Source organism: Macaca fascicularis, chromosome 4 (genome assembly GCF_037993035.2).
Source record: "Macaca fascicularis isolate 582-1 chromosome 4, T2T-MFA8v1.1".
NCBI lineage: Eukaryota > Metazoa > Chordata > Mammalia > Primates > Cercopithecidae > Macaca > Macaca fascicularis.
In genome coordinates, this window is record NC_088378.1 from 33070108 (window position 1) to 33096442 (window position 26335).

At 35.2% G+C, this 26335-nt stretch overlaps 1 protein-coding gene across 9 annotated transcripts in view; it reads left to right on the top strand.

The window, feature by feature from the left end:
• Positions 1-26335, top strand: part of LAMA2 (laminin subunit alpha 2) — a 611630-nt gene that overhangs the window by 184358 nt on the left and 400937 nt on the right. For all 9 annotated transcript variants that reach the window (XM_065543374.2, XM_065543379.2, XM_065543380.2 and 6 more), the window contains exon 4: positions 19356-19598. In XM_065543374.2, the coding sequence (XP_065399446.1) occupies positions 19356-19598 (243 nt within the window). The remainder of the gene's footprint in view (positions 1-19355; positions 19599-26335) is intronic.

Consider the following 26335-nt stretch of genomic DNA (forward strand, 5'->3'; position numbering starts at 1 on the left):
GCTATTTTTTTAAAAAGTGGTAAAATGACGTAACAAACAATTTTTTTTATCTTAGCCACTTTTTAGTGTACATTGTGCAACCATCATCACCATTCAGCTCTGCGATGCTTTTCATCTTGTAAAACTTGAAATACTGCACTCGTTAAATAATAACTCCTCATTCTCTCCCCCCAGCCCCTGGCAAACACTATTCTACCTTCGGTCTCTATAAATTTGATCATTCTAGACCTGTCATATAAGTGGAACCACACAGTATTTGTCCTTTTGTGACTGCCTTATTTCATTCAACATTATGTCTTTGAGATTCTTTCATGTTATAGCATATATCAGAATTTCCTTCATTTTTAAGGCTGAATAATATTCCAATGTGTATGTGTAAGTACACTCACACACATACATATATGGCACAGTTTTTATCCATTAATCCATCTGTGGACACAGGTTAATTCCACCTTCTGGCTATTGTGAATAATGCTATAAACATGGGCATATGAGCTTCAATCTTTAAGGTTTCAGTCACTCATGGCAAACTGAAGTCTGAAAATATTACGTACAAAAACATTTTGAGAGAGAGAGAGAGAGAGTCTACATTCACATAACTTTTATTATTTTATATCGTTCTATTTTTATTAGTTATTGTTGTTAAATCTCCTACTGTGCCTATTTTATAAATTAAACTTTATCAAAGATGTGTATGTATGCAAAACTACATTGTATATATGGACTTCATGCATTGAGTAAGGGTCTTAGGATGTATCCCCTGAGGATAAGGAGGGACTACTACAATTCTACTATTAATTTTTTGAGGAACCACCATATTGTTTTCCATAGTGGCTGCACCATTTTACATTCCCATCGGCCATACACAAGGATTCTAATTTCTCACACCCTTGCCAACTTTTTTTTCTGTTTTTTTTTTTTCTTTCTTTTTAAATAGCATCAAATGAGTGTGAGCAGTAGTGGTTCATATTTTTAGTCATCGTTTTCCGATATTTCTCAAGATAATTTTGAAATATTGTAAGAGATATAAAATAACTTCGATGTTGGAAAGAATAGCAGTGAAGAATGTGCATGTAAAATTTGAGAATCTTGAAACATGACAGATACAACATTACATTAAAGGAAATTAAATCCTGGACAATTTTTCTTAGCTTGTAAGTACATATACAACACATAGAAATACATGTACCTGTAAGTACATATAAAATACATCCTTTCTAATTTTGGCTATATTGTCAGATTCCTGAGAAAATTATTATCTTTATAGCCTCTGTGATATGTCACCAATGCAAGGCCCATGATAACTCAAAAAGAGTCAGTTAGTAAATGAACTCTTTTATTATTTGTATAAATTATAGTTTTTATAATATAAATGTAGTGTATGAATACTTGTATCTGGAATTACAATAGACACATTTTTATCTCCAGGGAGTTACTACTGGCACTTTTTGAAATCCTATTTTGTCCGAGACACTGGACAAAATATTTTACATAAATTATCTTATAGAACTTTTCAACTCTGTAAGAAAGACACTATTATAATTAGAACATTGTGTATCACAGAAATTAAACAACTTGCTCAAAATGACACAGTTAGAAAACAATAGAGCAGAAACTAAATCCAGTTCTTTCTGATGTCAAAGACTGCCGCGTATACTCTGGATGACCTGAACCTTAGAGTAACTAAAAGCGTCAGACTTCTCTGATGTATAATTGTGATAATCTCACTAAAAGCAAGATTAAATTACTACAGAAGAGTCTTAGAATTTAAAACTCTAAAAAGTGAAACTTAGAATTTACCAAAACTGTTACTAACTTCTCAAATACATGTATGGATATAACCTGAAATGCTGGGTTGACTATTGAAATGTCTGTATGTTTTCTTGATTTTTTTCCAAATGTTTTGAAAAAAGTTATTGTATTATTGAATGCTATTCATTGGTCAATTTGAGTAATCTTCTTTTAAGAAATCATGCAGAATTTGTGGGTCCTTGATCCTAATTCTGTTTGGGTAATTCCAATTGCAATAGGCTAAACACTGCACTGGAAGATTTGAGAAAGAATATCGTTGATCCATTTTGTCAAAATCATTTCTAGAAGTTTAAATCCTTTTTTCTTCATTTTTAGTGTGATTCACTGATTTTGCTACGGAAAGAACATTTAACTTCTCTCAGTAATCACAAGAAATACCTGCCTGAATGTTTAAGTATCAATAGAGGATTTAAAATTCTTATTACTTGTAAGCATTAAATGAATTCAATACTCCAAATTTTATAAAAGAAGCATTTCTGAAGGTAGAAAACAAGGATAATTTTTAAACACAAGAAATCACATGCCTTTTGCATCATTATCAATGTGGTAAATCCTAAAACAACTTGGTATTAAAATCCATTTATTAGAAACTTGTTTAATTAATATGTCAAATATCTGGGTTTTTAAGTTATATATAACAATCAAAATATTCCTAAAAACATATTGAGAACTTTAACATAACATTTTACCCTTGAAATGAAATTAGTACTGGATGGTTGGATTAAAAGCCAGTAGAAATTATTTATTATCCTATAAATGTAGGACTGTATGAGTTCTTGGTAATCCTTTTTCATATTTTTATTACTTTTTTCCAGTACCTAAGTGGATACTGGTGACTGGTATATAATAGGTAACCAATGAATAGATATTAAATAAATGTGTTCCTTTATTCAATTTTCTCATCTCTGAGCTTTCCTGTCAGTGTTACTATAACATTACTTTATTAAGTATTTTCTCTCACTCCATTACAATAATATTACAGAAGTTATTCCCTGATTAAGAATAGTATATATTGACAATCCAAGCCCTCAAATGAAATTTTTTCGTGATCTGAATGTCCAATAAAGGTATAACATGCTAGTTTTCCAGTAGGTGCCCATTTTCAAGATTCCAAAAGTTTCAACAAAAACATTTATATATTTTTCTATTGATTGCATAACATGGGAATTCTGTTTTGGGAATGCACATAAAGATTATGATATTCTGAACTGTATCCTGAACTGTAATTTATTCACTGTCCTTTTTAAATTTGTCTGTATTTTTGGTTTCCTGAGAAAAATTGTGTCTTTATAGCCATTCTGGATATTGAATATATTGAGACTCGCTTTAATTCTCTTGATTTTTATTAAGACTTTGAATTCCAACTTTATTAGTGAACTACATGCTTATATAAAAGTACATTTCATCAAACAGCTTTCTCTTTATCTCTTTAAAATCATTCCCTTTTATTATTTTCAGTATGCTTTAAAATTAATGCTTTTAAACTTTATTCTTGAAACATTTGGTTTTTCCATTGCTACTTTCCTATTGATTGTTTTCCGTATATGTATCTTGAGATTTTAGTCTAGGTTTTATAACAAGCATAGCTATATTTACAGATTTTTTTCTATAAAGTTTTTTATATAGATTCTAATTTTTAATCTTACAAAAAATTGTTAACACCATTCTCATTTGGATTTATTTCCATCTAGTTCTCCTCTACACACACGTGTGTGTACACACAAATACATATATATATAAAATGGCCAGCACACCAATGAAGATAAAAATGAACTTTATAAAGTTTTACACTTCTTTTAAACTGGATATTATATTGTGAACATCCCCATGTAACTGCATAGTATTTGAAACTTAGTTATTTAAACGTTAAATTGCAAACATATGATCTTATAGACTATTTTCCTGCTTCTAAGACTTCTTTGGAACTGTGGACTCCCTGAAATGCCAGGGTAACATAAGTGAGACAGAACAGCTAGGGAACCTCAGGGAACACCACTGACTTTATGGTGTTAGCCAGTATCATGAGAGCCTGCAATGTTACCTTTCAAATCAAGTGATACATTTATATCAATAATTAAATAAATTTGAAAATACACTGTCATTGCATTTGCAATCTTCTGTCTTTGTTCTTTATTCATTGCAATAATAAAAACAAACCAAAAAAACCAACCCCAAATCCAATGACTATTGGCAGGGGAATTATAAGAATAGATGGGAGTGAAGACCCAAGCTGACTTTACCTCCAACTCGAAGATTTTTATCCACTAATCTAATTTCTCTTTCTGTCTCTTTTTGTTAAAAGTTTCAAAGTAGATGTAGGTTCTCTTGCCAACTTGATACTCGTGTTCTTTCCTTTTCAAGATTACATAAAAAGTATAACTTAGATCCGACATATCAACCTGGAATGGATGCAAATATCACTACTGATTACAACTAGTATTTAACGAGGCTTACTATGGACAAAACACTGATCTAGGTATTTCATATGTATTATGTTTTGTAATCCTCACAACTTTATGAAGGAAGTCTACGATTATTCCCATTGTCCAGATGGAAATAAGCTGGAGCACAGAAAGATTAAGAAACTTGCCTAAGTGACAGAGCCCATTTAACAATATACTGCAGCAGTCTCTCGACCAGCAATTCCACTTGAATGTCTTTCTGAAGGAGCATCACAAAGTTTACCACTCAAAACAGAATCCCTAATTTCCTTCCTCAAAACATGCACTTCTCTCCGTGAATAGCAACATTCTTAAGCCAATTGTTCAGACAAACCAAAACAAACAAAAACCCTGGGAATCATCCTGGATTATTCTTTTCTTTTCTTGCCTTTTAGTCAGGTCCTGCGAATTCTACCTACAAAATATACCCTGAAACTGCCCACTTATCTGAACCGCTATTATCTTTAGCTAGGCCACCATCATCTCTCTCACCAGAGCCACTAGTATCACCACATATCTGGTGTCTCTGTTTCCACATCCCCTCTCTATAGCCCCCTCACCAAACAACAGCCAGAGTAATCTTTTAAAAATATACCTTAGATATCATCACCCCTCTGCTCTAAATCTCCAAACCCTCCAATGACATCTCAGTATATGTAGTCTGAAATCTATATGTACTACATCCTGCACAGCCCACATTACCTGACCCTTGTGTGATTCTCCAATGTCATAACTGACCACAATCTGTTGCTCCTATTGTATTCCAGCCACATTGGCTTTCTTGAGATGAGCCAAGTTTATTCCTGCATCGGAGTCTTTATGCTTGTTCTTTTCTCTGCCTTAAATGCCATTTCCCAAGATCTTGACATGGCTTCATCACTTGAGTCACTAAGGTCACTGCTCAAATGTCACCTTCTCAGAAGATCACCATCTATTATAGAAACCTCTACTTAAAATCGCATTACTTACTCATTTTCCTTGTTCGCCATTGCAGCGTTATCCTGAAAAATGTTTAACAACTTGTTCTCTCCAGAGGATTTTAAAAAATAAAAATAAATATGATTTAAAGTGTTTGCCAGTTTCCGTGTTGTAAATACTCCCTTCATAACTGATTTCAAGTGACCAATGTGCTGTTATTGGACAAGGAGTTGAGAAAAGATACACACGATTAGATTTTGAGAGCCAGTGCAACTGCACTGCAGGTGTATCGCCTGTTCGAATCTTTCTTTACCACTCAATATATTAACACCTAAGTTAAAGGCTGGCACAATAAGTAATGTATTGCTTGATAATATTTGTAAAATAAATGGATCAGTGAACAAGTTAATATGTCACTCTGTGGTCTTTAAAATATATATAGAAATGCAGAATATTAAAATCTGTAATACATATTTTGAAAAACAAAGGTGAGAGTAATGCTAGCCAAAGTAGGTTTGACTGCAGGCACAACTGTCCTTCCCACTCTTCTTAATTGAAGAGTCACCTCAATCCCCATTTGAATGTTCTCTTTTCAACCTCCTTAGAAAGGTTACTGAGAATGTAGATATTTGAATGTATTCTGTTCATCTTTAAATAATTTCATTTATGTTTAAGCTGCAAAAATTGATCCGAAGTCAGTCTGGTGTATTGTGTAAGCATTTGATACATTTCTAAAATGTTGTTCGTGTCAAGAATATCTACAATTCAAATCATGACCTTCTTTTGGCTTGTATTCTAATTCTGAAGTTTCTGACCTGGACACAAAAATGATTAACTCAAGAATTTTAATAGTCATACTGTTGTTCTTCACTTCTATCAGCAATGATATTTGATAGTGTAATATGCTGAGCAGGCAAACAATGAAAAAGTCCCCTCCATGCAAAATGTATGTAAAATCAGCTTTCAATAAGTGAACAGTATTTACTACCTGCTGTTCCTTTTCATTATTTGCAGTACCATTCTTAGACTCACTGCAGGCATAAACCCTGGGATAAGGAAAAGTTAAGCCTGCATTCTTCATACCTCTAATAAGGCTTTGCCAATAGCTGCAATCATTTTACAACCATCCACTTATGTTTAGGTTTAACAGAGTCTTGGCTTCATAATGAAACACTTCATTAAAGTATTTTTATGGTATCTGTTTACACATATGTTCATGGTAGAATTGCATGGTGTTCTGTTAACCAGTCCTTGCCATTCACATGGACTCAGTTTATAGTGTCTGGTTATGCTACTGAAGATCTTCGAGCTTTACCATTTGCTGTTAAGTAATTGTAGTCAGTCAGACTGCCCAGGAAGCCCCATGGACTCAGTTTTATCCCTCTGGTATCACAAATGAGGAAGAGTTTGATTCCATATTGGTAAAATGCTACTTCTGTTTCCCAAAGATATGTTGTTTCCTAAGATTTGCTTCTAGATTTTGTGATTAAATGTTTTATTGGACAGGGATTTCAGAATCAGAATTTCATGACACTTTGTCCTACTTTAAATGAAAATGTCTATAGACTTTTCTAGTGAAGGCTTTTACAAATCATGTTAAGGGATGATTGAATGCTCACAGCAGGACACCTGGCATTACGGAAGGTCTCCAGAATTATTCTCCGTTTTGGGGAGAACTATAACCATGATTTTTTGTGACACTCATAACCTGTAATATTAATGTTAGAAATCTGTTCGCATGTCACTTTTAAAAATCTTTTTCTTTTTTGCCTCCTGTAGCATGAGTGCTAGTTTGATTAAACTAGACACTTGATTTTCTCCAATGGTAACATATTTTTTACAAATGATTTTTTCTCTGGTGCAACCAATTGGGCCAATATGAGGAACTTTGGAAGGACCATGAGCAGTCAAACTTGCTAACAGCAAAACATATTTTTCTGAAGGCAGCATGAAAAGGACGGAGGAGTTCTCTAAGTACTGTGAGTTCCACGGGTCCTTCTGAGCTTCAGAAATCCAGCTCTCAGCACTTCATAAATCATTTCTGACCTGATGTCACTGAAGTTGTATTATTATGTAGTTAGTATCAAATTCAGAAAAATTGGGAGAAAATACAAAGAAAAGAATTTGCTGGATGATTCCTGTAAGAATTTTATCATGTCCTCTTAAAAATGGTAGTTTTTCAGAAATATTTGTTAACTTTTTTGCATTCCATCTTGAGAAAATGTCTATATAGATGAGCGTCATCTCCTATCCTTGTTTTTAAATCATATCCAGAATGACATCAGGCTCTGAAGCCTTCTCATTTTTTCCTTTCATTTACACTCTTCACACTTCATTGGCAACTGAGGTCACCACTTTAAATTTTAGGGTGAAGGCTAAAGGCCAGCTTGACAGACTGTTGGCAGATGCTCTCTTTTGCAAGTCTTCGTTTTAAAGAAAGAATGTGGGATTTAGAAATATTTCAGATTGTCATCTTGGTAGAATTTCTCATCTACCAATGAGGGATGCGGCATCTCTATTTATTTATGTTGTGTTGGTTAGATATGTTCACCCATTAGGTACGTGCAGAGGTACCTCAAACCATCTGAGAGGTGGCATCCCATTTTTCATCATCTATTCAATTGAATTTTAAAAATAACTGACCATCTTTTATATACAAGACAAACAGACATTTATATTCTATGGTATCTACTGCTAGCAACTTACAACAGTTTTGGGGTAAAATAAAGGCAAACTTGCTTCATAACGAAACAAAATTAAATTATCAAAAAGAAATGTACAGTTGTTGATTTAAAATATAAAATGAGACATGAGAACAACCTTAGGTTAGAAATTCAGATGTAGAAAATATCTGTATAAGAAGTTACTTGAAATACTCATAGGCATGAAAGGTATGCAAAAAGCAAAAGTAGACAAAACTGGATCTATGAAGTTGCTCCATAATGTACTAGTCAGGTGAAGTAGCACAAGTTACCTAGTGTATCAATTTTCTATTGTTAACACAACAGATTACCACAAATGTAATGGCTTAAAACCTCACAAATTTATTATCTCACAGTTTAATAGGTTAGTAATCTGACACAAGTCTCACTGAGCTAAAGTCCAGGTGTGGGCAATATTGCATTTCTTTCTGGAGGCTCTAAGGTAGAATTCATTTTCCAAAATTCATTCATTTAGGATAGAAACTGGAAGAATCAGTTCCTGCAGGCTTCCTGCATCCCTTGGCTCCTGACCCCTTCCTCCATCTTCAAAGCCAGGGACAGTTTGAATCCTCCATTGTACCACCCAAACGTCTTCTTTTGCCTCCCTCTTATACTTTTCAGGACCCTCATGATTACATTGAGCCCAGTGGATCATCCAGGATCATCCTTTCATCTCAAGGTCTTTACCTGAATTATATCTACAAAGTTCCTTTTGCCATACAAAGGTTCATATTCACAGGTTCCAAGAATTAAATATAGATGTCTTTGAGGGACCATTGTTCACTCTACCATAACTAGCCTATCTCATTTCCATTTTCTCATCCGTTACTACCTATCTCTTAGAGTTCTTGTTAGCAGAAACAAATTTCTGTGTGGTAAAGTGCCTGGCAAAAAGTAGGTCCTGAATAAAATGTTATTTTCCCCAAGGAAAAGATTATTAGGAACTAGAACATTGGGACACACCTTTGTTTAAAAAGCTCTAATTAATAAGAACCACAGCAGGGGCACACATGCAGGGGTTGGAGAGGAATTCAGTCAGTGCTGTCTTCTGAACACTCCTTCTATCTTCATTCTCTCCTCTGCCATTGTTTACCTTCCATTTTAGGCAAGGAGCTGTATTAGGAAAATGTGGTTTCCTTTTATTAAAAGAAAATCTCTAAATTATTAATAGATTTTACTTTTCCAAAGAAAGTTTCAGAAATGAGAAAAACAATATAATCAAGATCTGTGGACACTTTAAAGACGATGATGATGGAGAAAAAGACTGAATTTTGCAACCAGGTTATAATAGCTCCTGAGGGTGATTATAATAGGGTGATTAGGCCATGCATGGGCTGCAGGGGATTAAATAGAAAAGGAGTGGTAAAGTAATAAACAGCAGAGGATACAGGCTACTCTTAAGAAAGTCCCTCAAGAAGGATAAGAAAATGGAGCAATATATAAGGTTGAATTAGATGATGATATTTCATTTGCAATAGCTAAAATTGACTGTTAAGTGACTCTGATCTGTTGAAAGAATTCATGAACCAAGATCAGAAACTTTCTACTGTCTTTGATTTGTTATTCTACGCTGTTAACATTATACTTCTAACACTTCCCATCACTACAAATCTTTGCTATTATTCCCCAAATGCTTTGAACTAGAGTGATTCATTTATGTGTGTAATGTCGTAAATTGGAGTACGTGTAGGTTCTTCTTACCTTGGTAACTACACAAGCACAAAAACCAAAGGCAATGCCAGGTATTTCTCCAGGGTGAATAATTTTTAGAAGGCAAGTTTAAACTGTTATATTTCTGATTGTCTGTGATTCACACCATTGTTGTACTCTGTGATGGTTTTATTGAAAAGACTGTCATGTTCCATGGGGGACTCAGCCTACCTGCTCTTTTACCAGTAGCTGGTGGGAAAGCCATGCTGTGCCAGTGAGTTATTCACAGGAGGCAGGTCAATCTTTTGAAACCATAGATTGTTTCAAGTGAGAGAGAAATATGTGAGAAGAGAATAGATGTCAAGGGTAATGCTAAAGACAAGGAAAATGCTTGCCTGGGTTTTCCCTGCAGCCAGCGTTGTTAAAAATGATAGCAACTTAATGAAGCATGGAGTACTAAATGCATTAATAAGCTGAGGGAGGACCTTATTCATTCCAATTTGGACTCTGTTCACTCGTGTTACTCGTTTTCTTAAGACTGGACTAAAATTGTGAGACCTTATGGGCCAACAATGCCCTTTAGAGCTGATAATTAATTTGAAAGAATTATTAAAGCATATTTCTTGAGCTAAGAATGCAGTGTATTCACAGTAAGAGGCAGAGTTAACCATTTATCAAGATAATTAAGAAAATGCATTAAAGGTTTGCTCTGTAAGAGCAAGCACTAAATTACCAGTAATAGTAATACTATTATGTGAAAGGCAATCAATAGTTTGCTTATTAAAATGAGATGTATTAGCAAGCTTTTTTATTTTGATTATAAAAATTTTCAAATATACACAAAAGTATAGAGAATACAATGGACTCAAATGTACCCAATACCCATCCATAAGTATTAACTCAGGACCCCTCTTGTATCAGTTTTCAACTCATCCACATCCTACTTCACCTCTCCAGATTATTGGGAAGCAAATTCCATATGTATTACTCTCTTCGTAACTACTTCATTATGTATCTCTGAAGGATAAGACTATTTTATAAAGGAAACCATTGTCACATCTAAAAATTTATGCTATTACTGCTGCTTCTTTAATACTAACAAATATTTACTCAGTATTCAAATTCATCACACCTGCTTCCAAGGTTTTTAAAAACAGTTGAATCAGGATTCACTTGAAGTCACATACTGCATTTGTTCAATATACCTAGGTTTCTCAATCTATAACATTATTATTTCCTTGCAACTTATGTTTTTGAAGAAACCATATTGTTTGTCCAATAGTGTTTCTTACATCCTGCATTTTGCTACTTAGGGTTCCTGTAGTACTGTTTGCATATTTCTCTAATACTATATTTCCCAAAAACTGATAGGTAAATTTGGAGAGTTACTCTGGTTCAGGGTTCACATTTTTGGCACAACCACTTTTTTTGTGTGATAATTTCTTTTTTTAAAAATTATACTTTAAGTTCTAGGGTACATGTGCGCAACATGCAGGTTTGTTACATATGTATACATGTGCCATGTTGGTGTGCTGCACCCATTAACTCATGATTTACATTAGGTATATCTCCTAATCCTATCCCCCCCCCACCTCCCCATAATAGGACCCAGTGTGTGATGATCCCCTTCCTGTGTCCAAGTGATCTCATTGTTCAATTCCCACCTATGAGTGAGAACATGCAGTATTCGGTTTTCTGTTCTTGTGATAGTTTGCTGAGAATGATAGTTTCCAGTTGCATCCATGTCCCTACAAAGGACACGAACTCATCCTTTTTTATGGCTGCATAGTATTCCATGGTGTATATGTGCCACATTTTCTTAATCCAGTCTGTCACTGATGGACATTTGGGTTGATTCCAAGTCTTTGCTATTGTGAATAGTACTGCAACACATATACGTGTGCATGTGTCTTTATAACAGCATGACTTATAATCCTTTGGGTATATCCTCAGTAATAGGATGGCTGGGTCAAATGGTGTGTCTAGTTCTAGATCCCTGAGGAATCACCACACTGTTTTCCACAATGGTTGAACTCGTTTATAGTCCCACCAACAGTGTAAAATTGTTCCTATTTCTCCACATCCTCTCTAGCATCTGTTGTTTCCTGATTTTTTAATGATTGCCATTCTAACTGGTGTGAGATGGTATCTCATTGTGGTTTTGATTTGCATTTCTCTGATGGCGAGTGATGATGAGCATTTTTTCTTGTGTCTGGCACAACCACTTTATAGATTTGCTTCCATCATACTGCATAAACTATCTGAGCGTCTCTCTTTTGGGATGTTTGTGGTCATTGACCAGCATTAATGGCCACTGGTCCATCATTTTATGGGGCTCCCTTCATAGTAAACTGCATAGTAAACTATACACAGTGAACCTTGTAGTAAACTGTAGCGTCCTGTGTACTATAGCAATCTACTCCATGTTGCTTTTTTCATTTAACATTAAATCCCGCCATTCATTGCTCTTCCACCTCAGGGTTTTCTTGCTTATTATTACTTGTTAAAATTCTTCCAAATCACATTTATAATCAAGTTGTTCAGCACTAAGGAAAAAAACTGACATTTTCATGAAAAATGAAATTGCATTACATTTATTTATTCTCTTAGGGACATTAAAAATAACTTGCTATTTTTCAGAGCTAGACTTTAAGATTTGCTTTCTTGCAGAGTGAGATAGAGAAGTCCTTCAAATACTGTCCCTTGAAGAATTAGGCATTGATTTAAACCCTTTTGAAAGACAATTTCAACAAATAATTGAAAATGTTCTCTTCAAAGGATTATCATTAGTCATCCAGTTAGATTATTATTTCTTAGGAATTCTGGGGTGGTGAAATAATTCATTTTCCAATTTGTTAACTTCTCATGAGTTTAATGTGAGTATAAAAAGTCTGTTTTAATTGGGGGCAGAGTATTTCTTTTTCTCTTACAGTGCAGGAGCCAGTTACCCTGAGGTGAAATGGCCATTTCATGCTTAGCAATTGCAGTACACACTTGCGGGGGTAGGGGTAGGAGTTTGGATAAGTGGGTTGAACTTAATAACTCAGTGACAATTACAAATCGTTTCACTATGGGAAAGTATTTGAAGTAAGTTTACCTGAAGATAGAAAATATGGGTGGGCAAGCTCCTCCTGAACTCCCCACCACATTATTCTAGATTTATTGAAGTAAATGTAAACTTATAAGGAGACATAAAACTCACACAGAAAATAATAATTAGATGTATTTCCACGTTAATTTTTAAAGTTTAAAACATTATTTAAAAACTTATTATCATCAGAGCTTGACTTAAACAAGTTCAGTTATAACATTGTCAGAATCTGTATAAGGATCTCTTCAGGCAATTTTTAAGATGAGAGTGAACAACTAATTTTCTGAGATTGCCTAGACATTTTTGTAACGGGGTAGGAGCCACGTTCTGTGTGGCTTAGGTGGGGATGGGGCTTTGAGTGAATGCTCTGTTGTACACAGACTTAATACATTCACCATTTCAGCCCACTTTTCACCTCTGCTTTCATCAGACCTACCTCGGTGAGGTTCTAGACTTCTGCTCTGCTGCAGTCACTCAGTACTTTAGGCCATAACCTCCGCTCTCCTTCCTCAGCAGCTCACCGTAGACCTTCCGGAAAAATGCTAAACCCTTCTCATCCTTTTCTTGTTATTGGTTTCTATTTTCTTTCTTTCTTTTTTCTTTAGAGTCACAGGGGAAGAGCTGATAATCGCTTTGGCTATAGGTATCAACTCAAACAGAGAGACATTACCTGCAGTTCTGTGAACATTCCCAGATTATTCCAATGGGTACTAAGCTTGAAAACATGATGTCTATGATTCTTTCTGGTTCTAATATTGTATAACTCTCATAACTTAATGAAAGCCACCGTTCCTATTTGGATAAATAAGAGAACTGAATTAGAACTAAGAATACAAACGAGCTTTCCAAATATATTAGAGATGGCATCACAGTACATGGAAATGTTAAAATCCATAACATGGGCAAGAGCACATACTAGAAAAGTGCAGAGACTCCTTAGAAGTGAAACATTTTTGTTCCATGTACATCCATTTGCTATAGGAGTTCAGGGACAGACAGCAATGTGAGAAGGAGGCAGAGCTCAACATTGGGCAGAAATTAGACACACACTCTTCTCTTGAGAGATTAAGAAAGAATAAATAGAAGAGAGTAATTCAGGTCCTATGAAAAGGATAAAGCATTGTCTTCCATAGAGAATGACCTTCATTAATATTTTTATGGCTTTCATGGAGATCATCCTAAGGAAACAGAAGTCCTTTGGCCTTATTACATCATTACAGAATCACACTTTGGCTGTGTCTCTTAACATGTGTGACAGTGATGCTCAAAAGTCTCTGTAAATCTCCAAAACACAATATTCTTTAGTAGCATTTCTTAGATTTGTGATTCTTCTGGGGACAAAGGATCTGGAATACAATGGGTTCCTGAGAATCATAGTAGAAGATTTTTTTCTTTTTTTTTTTTTTTTTGACAGTTTTGTTCTTGTTACCCAGGCTGGAGTGCAGTGGTGTGATCTCAGCTCACTGCAACCTCTGCCTTCCGGTTTTCAAGCAATTCTCCTGCTTCAGCCTCCGGAGTAGCCCACCACCACCCCCGGCTAATTTTTTTTTTTTTTGTACTTTTTAGTAGAGACAGAGTTTCACCATGTTGGCCAGGCTGGTCTTGAACTCCTGACCTCATGATCCACCCGCCTCAGCCTCCCAAAGTGCTGGGATTACAGGCGTGAGCCACTGTGCCCGGCCGAGGTTTTTTTTTTTAAATCAAGACTTAGCAGTGCATGTGCTAGAAACTGGTTCTGGTTTTCAGACTTACTGACATGGGTATAGGTGAGCTAAGATATTCAACTCCAGGGCAGGGTCTAGAGTAGCCAGAGTTCCTGGGCTGCTCACTTCAGGCTATGAGGGCTGTTGAACACTGGTAAAAACCCCAGTACTGTACAAATATCATTTTATCTTAGCCATGATGTTCAAAAGATTGGAAAACATAACTCTATGTGATGATCATTGTCCGTTGCTTATTATTTTGAGACTAAAGGATGCTTTAGAAAGACCCTATTCTCTATTTCCACACTGAATGAGATCAAGTTCTTAATACTCTTCTTATTGTAGGAGGAACACCTAATTCAATGCTGCATCAGTAATTAAATGATATGTTGTTAGATGACATGCAAATGAGTAACAAATTGAATATGAAATAGAAAGCTTCCTTTGTTACGTAAATTGTCAAACACTTGGTATTGTTTTTAAAGTTATTTGAGATTTTTTTTTTAAGACACCAAGTTTGTAACAAGTGCCCTTCAACAGAAAAGACACTTGGGTATCATGCGATGTTATCTTAGGTTCCTCAAAGCCTAGCAGTCATAGCATTTTAATACTTATTAATGGAGTGTTTGCCTTCCTTGCTGCACATGAGAACAGATTGGGGTGGGGGTTAATCATCTGGAAATGCGGTATTGTAACTACTGATTTTGAAGAGTCTTTATAATGAAAACAATACACAGTTAATAAAAGTAGCATAGATAACATTAGAGAGTTATTTTATTAGGGCCATTAAATATTTGGAGTACAGTACTTAGAAAATCACTGTTAAAATTTTTACAGTTACTCTGAAGCCTGCTAAGAATACTGCTATTTATTACATTTTTAATAATGCTATTTACTACATTTTAAAAGTTTACTCAAAAACTACATGACTTTCAAGTCATTTAAGAAGTCCAAAAGAAACTCCATGCCAACAAATTTAATTAATTTTGCATGGAATGTGAAAGAACCCGTAGAAAATAAATGAAAGAGGGATATTGTTTTGAAATGGGACTCATTCAGTGTTCTCTAAGGCGGTGACTGCTTTTCCATGTCACTTACTGCTGGCTGTTATGTTGAATTATAGAAAGAGTCTGTGGGGTCTCTAGTAGAACTTCTCTTCGTGGATTATTTTTATCTGTTATTCCAGAGCCAACACAGGAGCTATGAAGTCATAAATCCACATTGTAGCTGCATGAGAATATGGGCCCTGTCCCATATTTGCATGCTGAGTGCTTTCTAAGCAAAGTTCTTTATCCATAACCTTAGTGGAGTCTTATTTTTCTTAGTGAGTACCTGTGATCTCTAATATGCTTTGTTATCTCTCTTTTTGTTTTATATCTTTAAAAAATATCTCTATGTTTTTATTTTTTCTGGAAGGAAACGGGCTCACTTGAAATGTTTACATAAGTTCTCTCTTTCACAAGAACATGCAGTATTTCATATTCATTATCTCATTATCTCTTCCCTCCTTGTGTCTTTAGAAAAGTAACAATGGACAACAGAGGGTAAAAGAGTTTAAGTAATTGTCTCAACTCACAGATACCTAATAGGACAAACACTCCAGGAATGTACGCCTTAGTTCCTGCCGGTGACAATATATATTAACTGGGATTCAAGCTTTAACAAACAAAAAAGACCAGCGTAAAACTAATAACCATAACATAGAAGCACATTACATGATTTTGGCTATCCAATTAAACGTAATCAATATCAAATGTCCACTGTTTCAGAAGAATTACAGTAAGAAATATAGCATCTGTAACCCATTTCTCATTTGCCCGAAGAATACTCGCCAGCAGCACTTGTGGCTGCAGTGTTTACCCCGAGATAACTTGTGGATTACCGTCCTCAAATTATCCCCAAAGTTTGCCACGCAATATTTCGCCTTTATTAATATTTTTGCAATGCTCTCGCATATTGACTTTGGAAACAAAAGACATCATTCTATTTATAGCATTCTGGGTTTGATAGTAGTATTTCCATATACAAAATATAGTAATTATTGATTGCAGAAATGTCAAATCCTGGAAAATACAGCATTCCTACATAAAAAATCATTAAATTCTGATCATCATATACATTTCTGTTACATTAGGATTAGAGATAAGTTTTATTTAGAAATAACTCTAAGAACAGTTTTCATATTTTATTTTCACTTTGAAAATAAGTCAAATTTGCTTCAGCCTCAGCGAACATGTTTATGTAAAATTAAATGAGAGCTGGCAGTGAGCTGTACATTTTTTTTCCTAATGGGAAATGGGTTATGGGTTAAAGATGTACCGGCTGGCTAGGCACGGTGGCTCATGCCTGTAATCTCAACACTTTGGGAGGCTGAGGCAGGTGGATCACCTGAGGTTAGGAGTTCGAGACCAGCCTTACCAATATGGTGAAACTCCATCTCTACTAAATACAAAAAAAAAAAAAAAAAAAAAAAGAACAAAATAAAAATTAGCCTGGTGCAGTGGCACCTGCCTGTAATCCCAGCTACTAGGGAGGCTGAGGCAGGAGAATTGCTTGAACTTGGGAGGCAGAGGTTGCAGTGAGCCAAGGTTGTGCCATTGTACTCCAGCCTGGACAACAGAGCAAGACTCAATCTGGGGAAAAAAAGAAAGATATAAAAGCTAGAGGCCCTGGCCTCTACAAGCCAGCAATTAGTTATTCGTCTTCCTTGTCTTCTTTATCATTTTAAGACCTTGTCAGTAATACTTTGGGATTACCAGTAGTTAGGACCAAGATATTTCATATTTTATAGTAGAGACAACTCTATCTGTGCATTTTATAAGATTAATCAATTGGTATGTTTCTTGATGAATTTCTATATGAAGAAATTCTACGTGATGAGTTGTTCAATATGAACTGTCTAAAAAACAATTCCTTATGAATAATACCTAAAAATGCATAAGTAGCAAATATCTCTTATAATGGTTGGTGTAACATGTTCTATGTTGTTCCTACTTTTGCCCTTTCTCTGTTACTTATTTTACTTTGTCTTCATTTTAAAGATAATTTTATTTAAAAGTAAAACATTTATGTTCATACAAAAAATATAGCAGAATACGGGATGGAAAATAAAAGTCCTTCTCCTTTTTCCTTGACTCCCAAAGGAAACAGCTTTAATACGTTCACATATTATCTCTCCCCAAATGTCTTGGCATATTCAAGCAGTTATAGGCACATACATAGATATGTGTGTCTATCTGCATTTATACTTATCTATGTGCCTTTGTAAATATAAATTCATCACTATTTCTCACCTGCAGTGATACTCAATAAAACAGAATTCTCAAAGCCCAGACGCCTCAGGACAAATATCTTGGCTGTCCTTCCTATGCTGGGGCCAATCAGCTGGCCTCAGGGGAGAGGAGGCATTTGGGAGGTTGGGCAGCAGTGATTTGTCAACAAGTACAGAAGCACATCAGTATTTTATCAACTAGTTGTTCCACAGCTGTGCCTAAAAGGCTAATACTAACCCTACTTTGACTCATTCGATGGGTAATTTCCCCTCCATGGTTCTCAAGCAAGCCTGCATTCAAGTAAAGATCTCCAAGGACTAGCATCAGAGCCACCTGTATTACCCCATTCCATACCAACTTTTTATATTTTTAAATCTAGTCCCTTAGGGTATACCATAGATCCTATACATGTATGCATGAGCTACCATGTCAAAACTATGAAGCAGATAAAATGTATTTCCAGAGAGCATCCCTTTCAGGATTCCCTCTAGCTCAGCAGGCCTGTTAATCACATTGTAGTGAGCCTGTCCTCCCAATTGTGTCCCACCAGTGATCTCATCCACTTAGAGCTTAGAGCTGCCAAGCTCTCATACCTCATAGCATTTACTAGTCAAGAACATATCATACTGTTTTATTATTATAGCACTTTTCATTTGTCTCATTATTACACTGTATTAACAACACATTGATGGTGGAATAGTAATTTAAACTAGTTTATATCTGTCTTTCTACCTAGAACATTGTATATAAATGTCATTCCATAATGTTTCTGCACTATTTTTTTGGACTACATTGGTAAAGACACAGATATGTACTACCACAAAACATTTAGAATATTTCTTTTTTTACTTCTTGAAATTCTACACAAATTTGTAAATAGAGCATTGCCACATTCCTCTCCATTGTCACTCTGTCAACAGTAACAATACCTCTTTATTTCGCCCCTTTTCTTGCATGTTTACCTTTTGTAAGGAGAAGGTACAGAAACCCTTCAGTTAATGTGTTTCAGGTTCAATCAGTTGTCTTCATAACACTGGAATTTCTCATCCATTATTTTCTATTTGGGACTGTAAATGAATGGACATGTGGCATGTTTACCTTTTGTAAGGAGAAGGTACAGAAACCCTTCAGTTAATGTGTTTCAGGTTCAATCAGTTGTCTTCATAACACTGGAATTTCTCATCCATTATTTTCTATTTGGGACTGTAAATGAATGGACATGTATTGAGGGTTTACTGCCACAATGCTAGAACCACAATCTGAACATAGGAATGTGTTTATGTTGTTTTTGCTGCATACTAACTCCCTCTAAATGGCACTTTTTTGAGGATTATCTGATATAAGTAAACATGTTTTCTAAACTATCAAGCACTATTTACACTGGGAATTTCTAGCTTGTATTTTACAGTCTTTAACATAGTAAAGTGAGTAAATTCATATGTACTATTAATAAATGCTTTAGGTGGTAATAATTATAATGGAACTTTAAATGTCAGGTGAAATGTTGCCAATGAGTTGTTACAAAACTAAAATCCAATCTTAATCCATTTCTTTTAAAGCCATGGTTGTCAAAACAAAACATCACTTCTTAGCAAAAAAGGTTATTAAATATGAACCTGTAATGGTAAAATCATTTCAGACAACATTATAAGATTATAGAATAAAATCTGAAATAAAATCTACTGTAGCATTTAGACTTATATTTGACATAAAATGATGACAATATTTGGGAATTCAATGTTATTGTTGTTGTTATTCTTCCCTAGGTGTTCCAGATTGCGTATGTGATTGTGAAGGCAGCTAACTCCCCCCGGCCTGGAAACTGGATTTTGGAACGCTCTCTTGATGATGTTGAATACAAGCCCTGGCAGTATCATGCTGTGACAGACACGGAGTGCCTAACCCTTTACAATATTTATCCCCGCACTGGGCCACCGTCATATGCCAAAGACGATGAGGTCATCTGCACTTCATTTTACTCCAAGATACACCCCTTAGAAAATGGAGAGGTAAGATGAGAAAACTCACCATTTAAGCACATTTAAGACGGCAAAATAGGCCTGTCAGAAAGACCTGAATATATCAGTAATTAATGTCAGGGAGATTTTAAAATAGGATTTAGCAAAAGTACATTTAAATGAGTTATTAAATAAAAAAGAAAAACCTGAGGTGATTAGAATTTTAACTACCTTCATGTGTCTCCCATCTCCAGTAAAGATCAGAGAAGAGGAAATAGGTTTAATCTGGAAAGTCAATGATTAATTTTACATATAAAGAGACTTTCTCAACAATGAGGATTGCTAATGATTAGAGAAGGACTGGAGACCTTACAGGTGGCCTTACATTTGTGTGTACTTTGGTCTGAGATGGAGACAAAAGAAATGAATTTGTGAAGAAATGTAATCCACATGAAAGACCCAAATGAAAAGTAATTCTTTCAATCTTTTGATGTTTTTCTGCTGTCACCCCATAGGGCTACAGTGGGGTTTCTTCCCTGGGTCAGGCTTTGTGGAATAGTGATGTGCAGGAAGTCTTAAGTTCTCAGTGATGTGCAAGTTAGGTTATATGCTTAGTTCAAATATGTTCTACTTCTCCAGTGCCTTTCATCCCGTGGTTAAGATTTGAGATTCATTCATTGATTTTAAGCCACATATTCTAAACATGGCTTCAGTTATTATTAGTTTATTAGTTGTGTGTGGAGGTGGGGAGGTTGGTGGTTTTTTTGTTTTTTTCTTCTGTTTTCTGGCTTCGTTGTGTGTTCTTGATCCAGTTACTTACATTCTCTGCACCTCAGTTTCATCGCCCATAAATCAGGAATAATAATAGTTCTTACCTCATATAACTGTCAAAAAGAATAAATGCATTATTATGTTTAAAGCATTAGAACAATGCTGAAATGCACACTAAGTACTCTGTAAGTGCTATTTTTATTGTTTTGTTGCCATTAAGGAAACCATTACTACTATTATTTTTATTATTATCCTTAGTCTTCTCTTAAATACCCAAACTTTGACTTACTGACTCTCTTGGATTATCCAATACCTCTTTAGTATATTTCCCTAACTTGTCTCCCTTTAGTATATGTGACCCACCTCCTTTCATCCTACCTAATGATGTACATCTCCAATGATACTCACACATCTGAAGCTAGTATCATCTTTTATATTTACATTTTCAGAAAACCCGTACATTCTATCATGCCCACCCCAGCCGATCTAGGGTTATCTCTAAACACTTCTAGAGAAAATTAGGTTTTTGGCATAAATCTGTCAGACCCTCATTAGGCACTATTTGTGTATTAATATATACCAGTGCTTCACTATATTTCAAATTCCATGGTCAAAAATACCAGTTTTGGGGAAAAACATTCCAAATGGTACTCTCAGCAGAGATCTCAATCTGCCAAATGACAAGGACTCAAATGCAGTGAGTCAAACAGCTGTTCAACCTGCTTTGTGCCTAGAGGCATCCAATTCCTGGCCAATTTGGCCTGAGGATAGGAGGGTAGGGACTGCAGAAAGAATTTTGAGTTGAATTTTTATTAATTTTTATCCTAGATTCAATTTACATAAAACTAATAATTGTCTAATATTTTAAGGCTATTCTATACCTTTAAAAATGATTCAATTCAGAAATTTATTAAGCAATGCAAAATACACTTAGGCAGATATGTAAAATGCATGCCACAAGCATATACCCTACCCATTCTCTCCATTAATAATTGTTCTCCATTTCTTAAACCAAGTCAGCCTGCCAATATGAAACAAAAGATGTGTTTGTTAGTTAATTACTCAGTTTCTTTAGTTGGCTATATTGTTTTCACTCCTAGATAACACTTACTAAAAACTATTTATTGATGGTTACTATTAGGAGCAACTGACTGAACTATCTCTATGACATGTTTCCTTATATTCATTTGTCACTCATAGGGAAGTGAATGAAATAAGGAACAGAAAGTAATTCGAAATATCTGTAATAGAATGATAGGATTGAAGAATAAGAATTAAATTCAGACTTCTCCTAGGCTATCTGTTCATTTTATATAGCTTACTTTGTGGAATATGTTACTTTTTTGAATAGACAGGTGATATTCTCCAAGACTCTCAGCTCAATGGTAATAGAACTGAAATAATAATTGAGGTCTCTGATTCTCAGGTAAATATTTCATCCATAATCTGGTAAAGACTAGAAGTTGTCTTTTAAAGTTGACAATCGCTAAACTTAAAAATGGTTCAGAGGAAATATAGTATTGCTGGATCTAATGTAAGTAGAAAGACACATGGAATTAGAAGACCTGGATTCTGGTACTGGTTCCAGTTATTTGTGGGACCTTGGTCAAATGATTTAATTTCTCTGGGATTAAATTTCTTTAATAGATGAATTAGTTCAATGCCAAAATTGTTCTAAGGCAGCATGGTATTTTCTAAAATAATATAGTTTTGGCTATCATACAACATTTGAGGATATTCTAAAAGTTTTGGATGCTTTTCTCTAACATTATCCAGACAAAGCTGTGGAATAAATCTCACTCATCAGCTTCAGTTTCAAAATTGTGTACTTTCACATAACCCTTAACATCTGGAATACAATTATTAGTCGTTTATGTTCAAAACTTTACAGAGAAATGACAGTCAAATAAGAGAAGCAAACATTTAAACCAGTACATAAAACATGATTGTATAAGTACTACAACAGTAGTGTGTACAGAGAGCGATAAACCTCCCCCTGCTTGAGTGGAAGGAGGCACATTGAGAAGATAACTTCTCAGAATACAGGACAGCAACAACTCTTATCTCAAAAGTCTCAAAGCCAATATGCAAATTCATCTCTAATAATGCCTATGTGTTAAACTCGGTACATACAGAATTCACCTCCATTGTTGAGGGATATTGTTATTAGATATAGGATTCTAGGTTTGCAGTTATTTTGTTTTGGAACATTTTATTGTTTTCTGGTTTCCATTGCTTATGCAGAGAATGCAGCTATCTAATGACTATCTTTTGGAGTGACTTTTCTCTGATTTCTTTAAATATGTTTTCTTTATCTTTGTTCTTCAGTAGTTTTACTATGATGCTCCGGATCTTCACTGCCTACTACAAGAGCCACTAGCCATATGTGGTAATTCAAATCTAAATTTCAGTTAATCCAAATTAAATTAAAATTCAGTTTCTCCATTGCACTAGCCACATTTCAAGTGCTCAATAGCCACATGGGACTAGCAGCCATCACACTGGATTGGGCAGAAAGGAACATTCCCATTATTGAACAAAGTTCTGTTGGGCAATGCTACTGTAGATTGTACCTTTTTATTTTCTACATATCTGCAGACTGATGTCTTTCATCAGTTCAGAGAACTGTTCAGTCATTACCTCTCTAAATATTCCCTCTTCCCCATTCCCTCTGCTCTATGATTCTAATTAAAAATGACTTGGAACTTTTTGCTGTATACACTGTGTATCTGAAACTCTCTTTCTTAGTTTTCATCCTTTTGTCTTTCTGTAGCTTCATTCTAGATATTTTCTTCTGGATTATTTCTAGTTCATTAATTCTCTTCTCAGCTATGTAAATATTGCTATTAAAGTTATTCATAGGATTCTTAATCATATATTGTATTTTTCAGTTTCTAAATTTCTCTGGTTCATTTTCTTGTTTGTTTCTTATTTTTTTTGAGACAGAGTCTTACTCTGTCACCCAGGCTGGAGTGCGATGGTGCAATCTCAGCTCACTGCAACCTCCACCTCCCGAGTTCAAGCGATTCTCCTGCTCAGCCTCCTGAGTAGCTGGGATTACAGGCATGCGCCACGATGTCCAGCTGTTTTTTGTATTTTTAGTAGAGACAGAGTTTCACCATGTTGGCCAGGATGGTCTTGATCTCTTAACCCCGCGATCCACCCGCCTTGGCCTCCCAAAGTGCTGGGATTACAGGCATGAGCCACCGTGCCCGGCCTGGTTCATTTTCAAATAGAAGTTGTTTCTCATTTTACATTGAAATTTTATATTTATAGTAAAATTTTAATTTAATGATATGATTTATTCTAAAAGTTTCAATATTCTATTTTTGATCTCCTTGAGCATAAAGTAAAAATTATTTTTAAAAGTTTTTGTCTGATAATTCTAATATATGACCTTTTTGGATATATTTTATTTTCTGTTTCATCTGCTGATTCTTTTTATGCTGTCTTACATTCTTATGTGCCTGATTATCTTTGTATAACAGAAGTTGTATTTGAAAGAGAACGTGTAGAAATAATTTGAGAACTAGTATATTGTTTTCATCCTGTGTGGATTTTCTGATGCTACTGCCAGGCAATAGAAATCTGGATCAACTTAATTCAATTTTAGGGATTCAAATTTCTGGGACATTCAGATGATTCAAAGCAGTGCTACAACCCAATGACAGCTGCTTTAATTCCAGTATATGCTCATTCTCATGCTGCCTGTCTTTGGAGTCCAAGCCAGCGTGCGTGGGAATTACCAAAGTCCCACCCATGCAGTCCTGGAATCCAACTTTTGTCCTCCTAATACAGCAGGGCTGTCAAAGTGCTGCTCATTCTCTCAGCCATGTCTCTGGACAGGAAAATGCTCCCAGGACAAAAACTGTCACAACATACCAATCACCTGTCTAGACATCTCTTTTGTCCTTGATGTTGAGAAGGTTATTCTTCACTCTCCTGATAGCCCTCACATGGCTTTAAACATATATTTTTGTATATTTATCCAGTTTGTCTAGTTGTTATCATTGAGAGTGTTGACTCTTACTGTATAATCTACCATAAATAGAAGCAAAGTTGCACATGCATTTAATTTTTTTTTTATTTTGGAATTTTATTTTGGAATTATGTTAAATTTGCACACATATATGAAGATTACAGAGAATCCTCACATTCCCTCATCCAGATATCCCTAGGAATAATATCTTAAATAATGACAATACACATGTTAAAACTAAGAAGTTAGCATTGATACACTGTTGTTAACTAAACCGCAGACCTTATTCAGGTTTCATTCGCTTTACCAATTTCATTTTTTCTCTTCTGGGTTCCAGTTCAGGTACTATGTGGCATTTATTCACTGATGTGTGACAGTTTTAAGAGATATTTTAAGAGATATTTAGAGATATTTCATAGACTATTATTCAATTTGGGTTTGCCTGATGTTTTCTCATGGTAAAACTGGGCTTCTGGATTTTGGGAACCAATACCACAGAGGAAACAGTTTTCTCATTGCATCAGTCATTGTTTATTAATATATGCATATATTTTTGTTTCTTTTTTATTGGTTTATGGGGCTTATGCTTCTATTAATAGGTAGATTTTAAAAATGATTTTATTTTTAATTTTTATGGTTACATAATAGGTATATATATTTTAGACAGATTTTTCATGTGGACAACAGTATCTAAATATTTACTGTGATTTGTAATGTATATTTTTGACGAAGCATTGAATGGTCATTTTCTTCCAGACCATCAAAATATTCCTTAAATATGTCAGAAATAAGAAAAACAAGTCCCTCCCTCCCTTCTCCCTTCCTTCCTTCCTTCTTTCCTTCCTTCCTTCCTTCCTTCCTTCCTTCCTTCCTTCCTTCCTTCCTTCCTTCCTTCCTTTTTTTTCTTTCTTCTTTAAAAACAGGTTCTCATTGTGTTGCTCAGGCTAGAGTCCAGTGGCGTGATCATAGCTCACTGCAGCCTCAAATTCCTAGTCTCAAGAAATCTTCCTACCTAAAAAATCAACCTCCAGCTAATTTTTAAAATGTTTTTGTAGAGACAGGGTCTTGCTATGTTGCCCAGGCTGTTCTCAAACTCCTGGCCTCAAGTGATCCTTCCACCTTAGCCTTCTAAAGTTACAGTCTTCTGAGATTACAGGCATGAGCTAAGGCCCATCCATGTAACAAGGCATTATGAAATAAACATGTCTGAATTGTTACACACTAGTTAGACAACAATGTTCATGTTTTAGGCTTAGAACATTAATAGGAAATAGTCTTCTTGTGACTAACGCCAAATCTACTGAGTCTAAGGTTTATTACATTGCCACTTGTCTAGAGAATTTTTGAGACATGTGCCAAAATCTTTAGAACATTAGAGCTGAAAGATACCTTAGGTAAATTTCTCATCGATCTATTAAAGGATATTCAAACTCTCAATTTCAGCCTCTGTATCCAAACTTCAATACTGCCCTATGTCCATATCATCACTGGAGAGGTCTAGCCTTTCCTTATGGCCTCTTTAATCTTAATTGCATCATCTCTGATGTTTTATTTGGCTTTGTTACTCCTGCTACTCCCACCTGTTTCCCTTCATGGTTTAGTTTGGCCCCTTCTCTGCCCTCCACCCCACATTGATTTCAAGAGATCAACAAATGTTAATCATGTGGATTTGCCAGTCCCCTAGATAATTAGGTTCAACTACTACCAAGAAAGAGCTTAACCCTGAAGCTTAGCATCCTAGGCCTGCACCCAAAGGGAGAAGAGAAGCTCATTCTGAGCTACGAGATAATCATAAGTCATCAAGTCTCAAGGCCTGGCAAAGGAAGGATAATGGAGGACATAGGTGGGACAATAATATGACCGGGTGTGTCGCTATCCAGGCTGCAAATAGAAGGAGGCTTTGAGCAAAAGCCTTAAAAGAGTTTTATTTTAGAAGAGCAATTTTCTATCATCAATGCCAAGAGAAGGCTCAGCAGGGACCCTACTTTGTCCTGCTTTGAGCAAATGATACTGAGCTCCCTAAGAGGAGTTGCAGGGT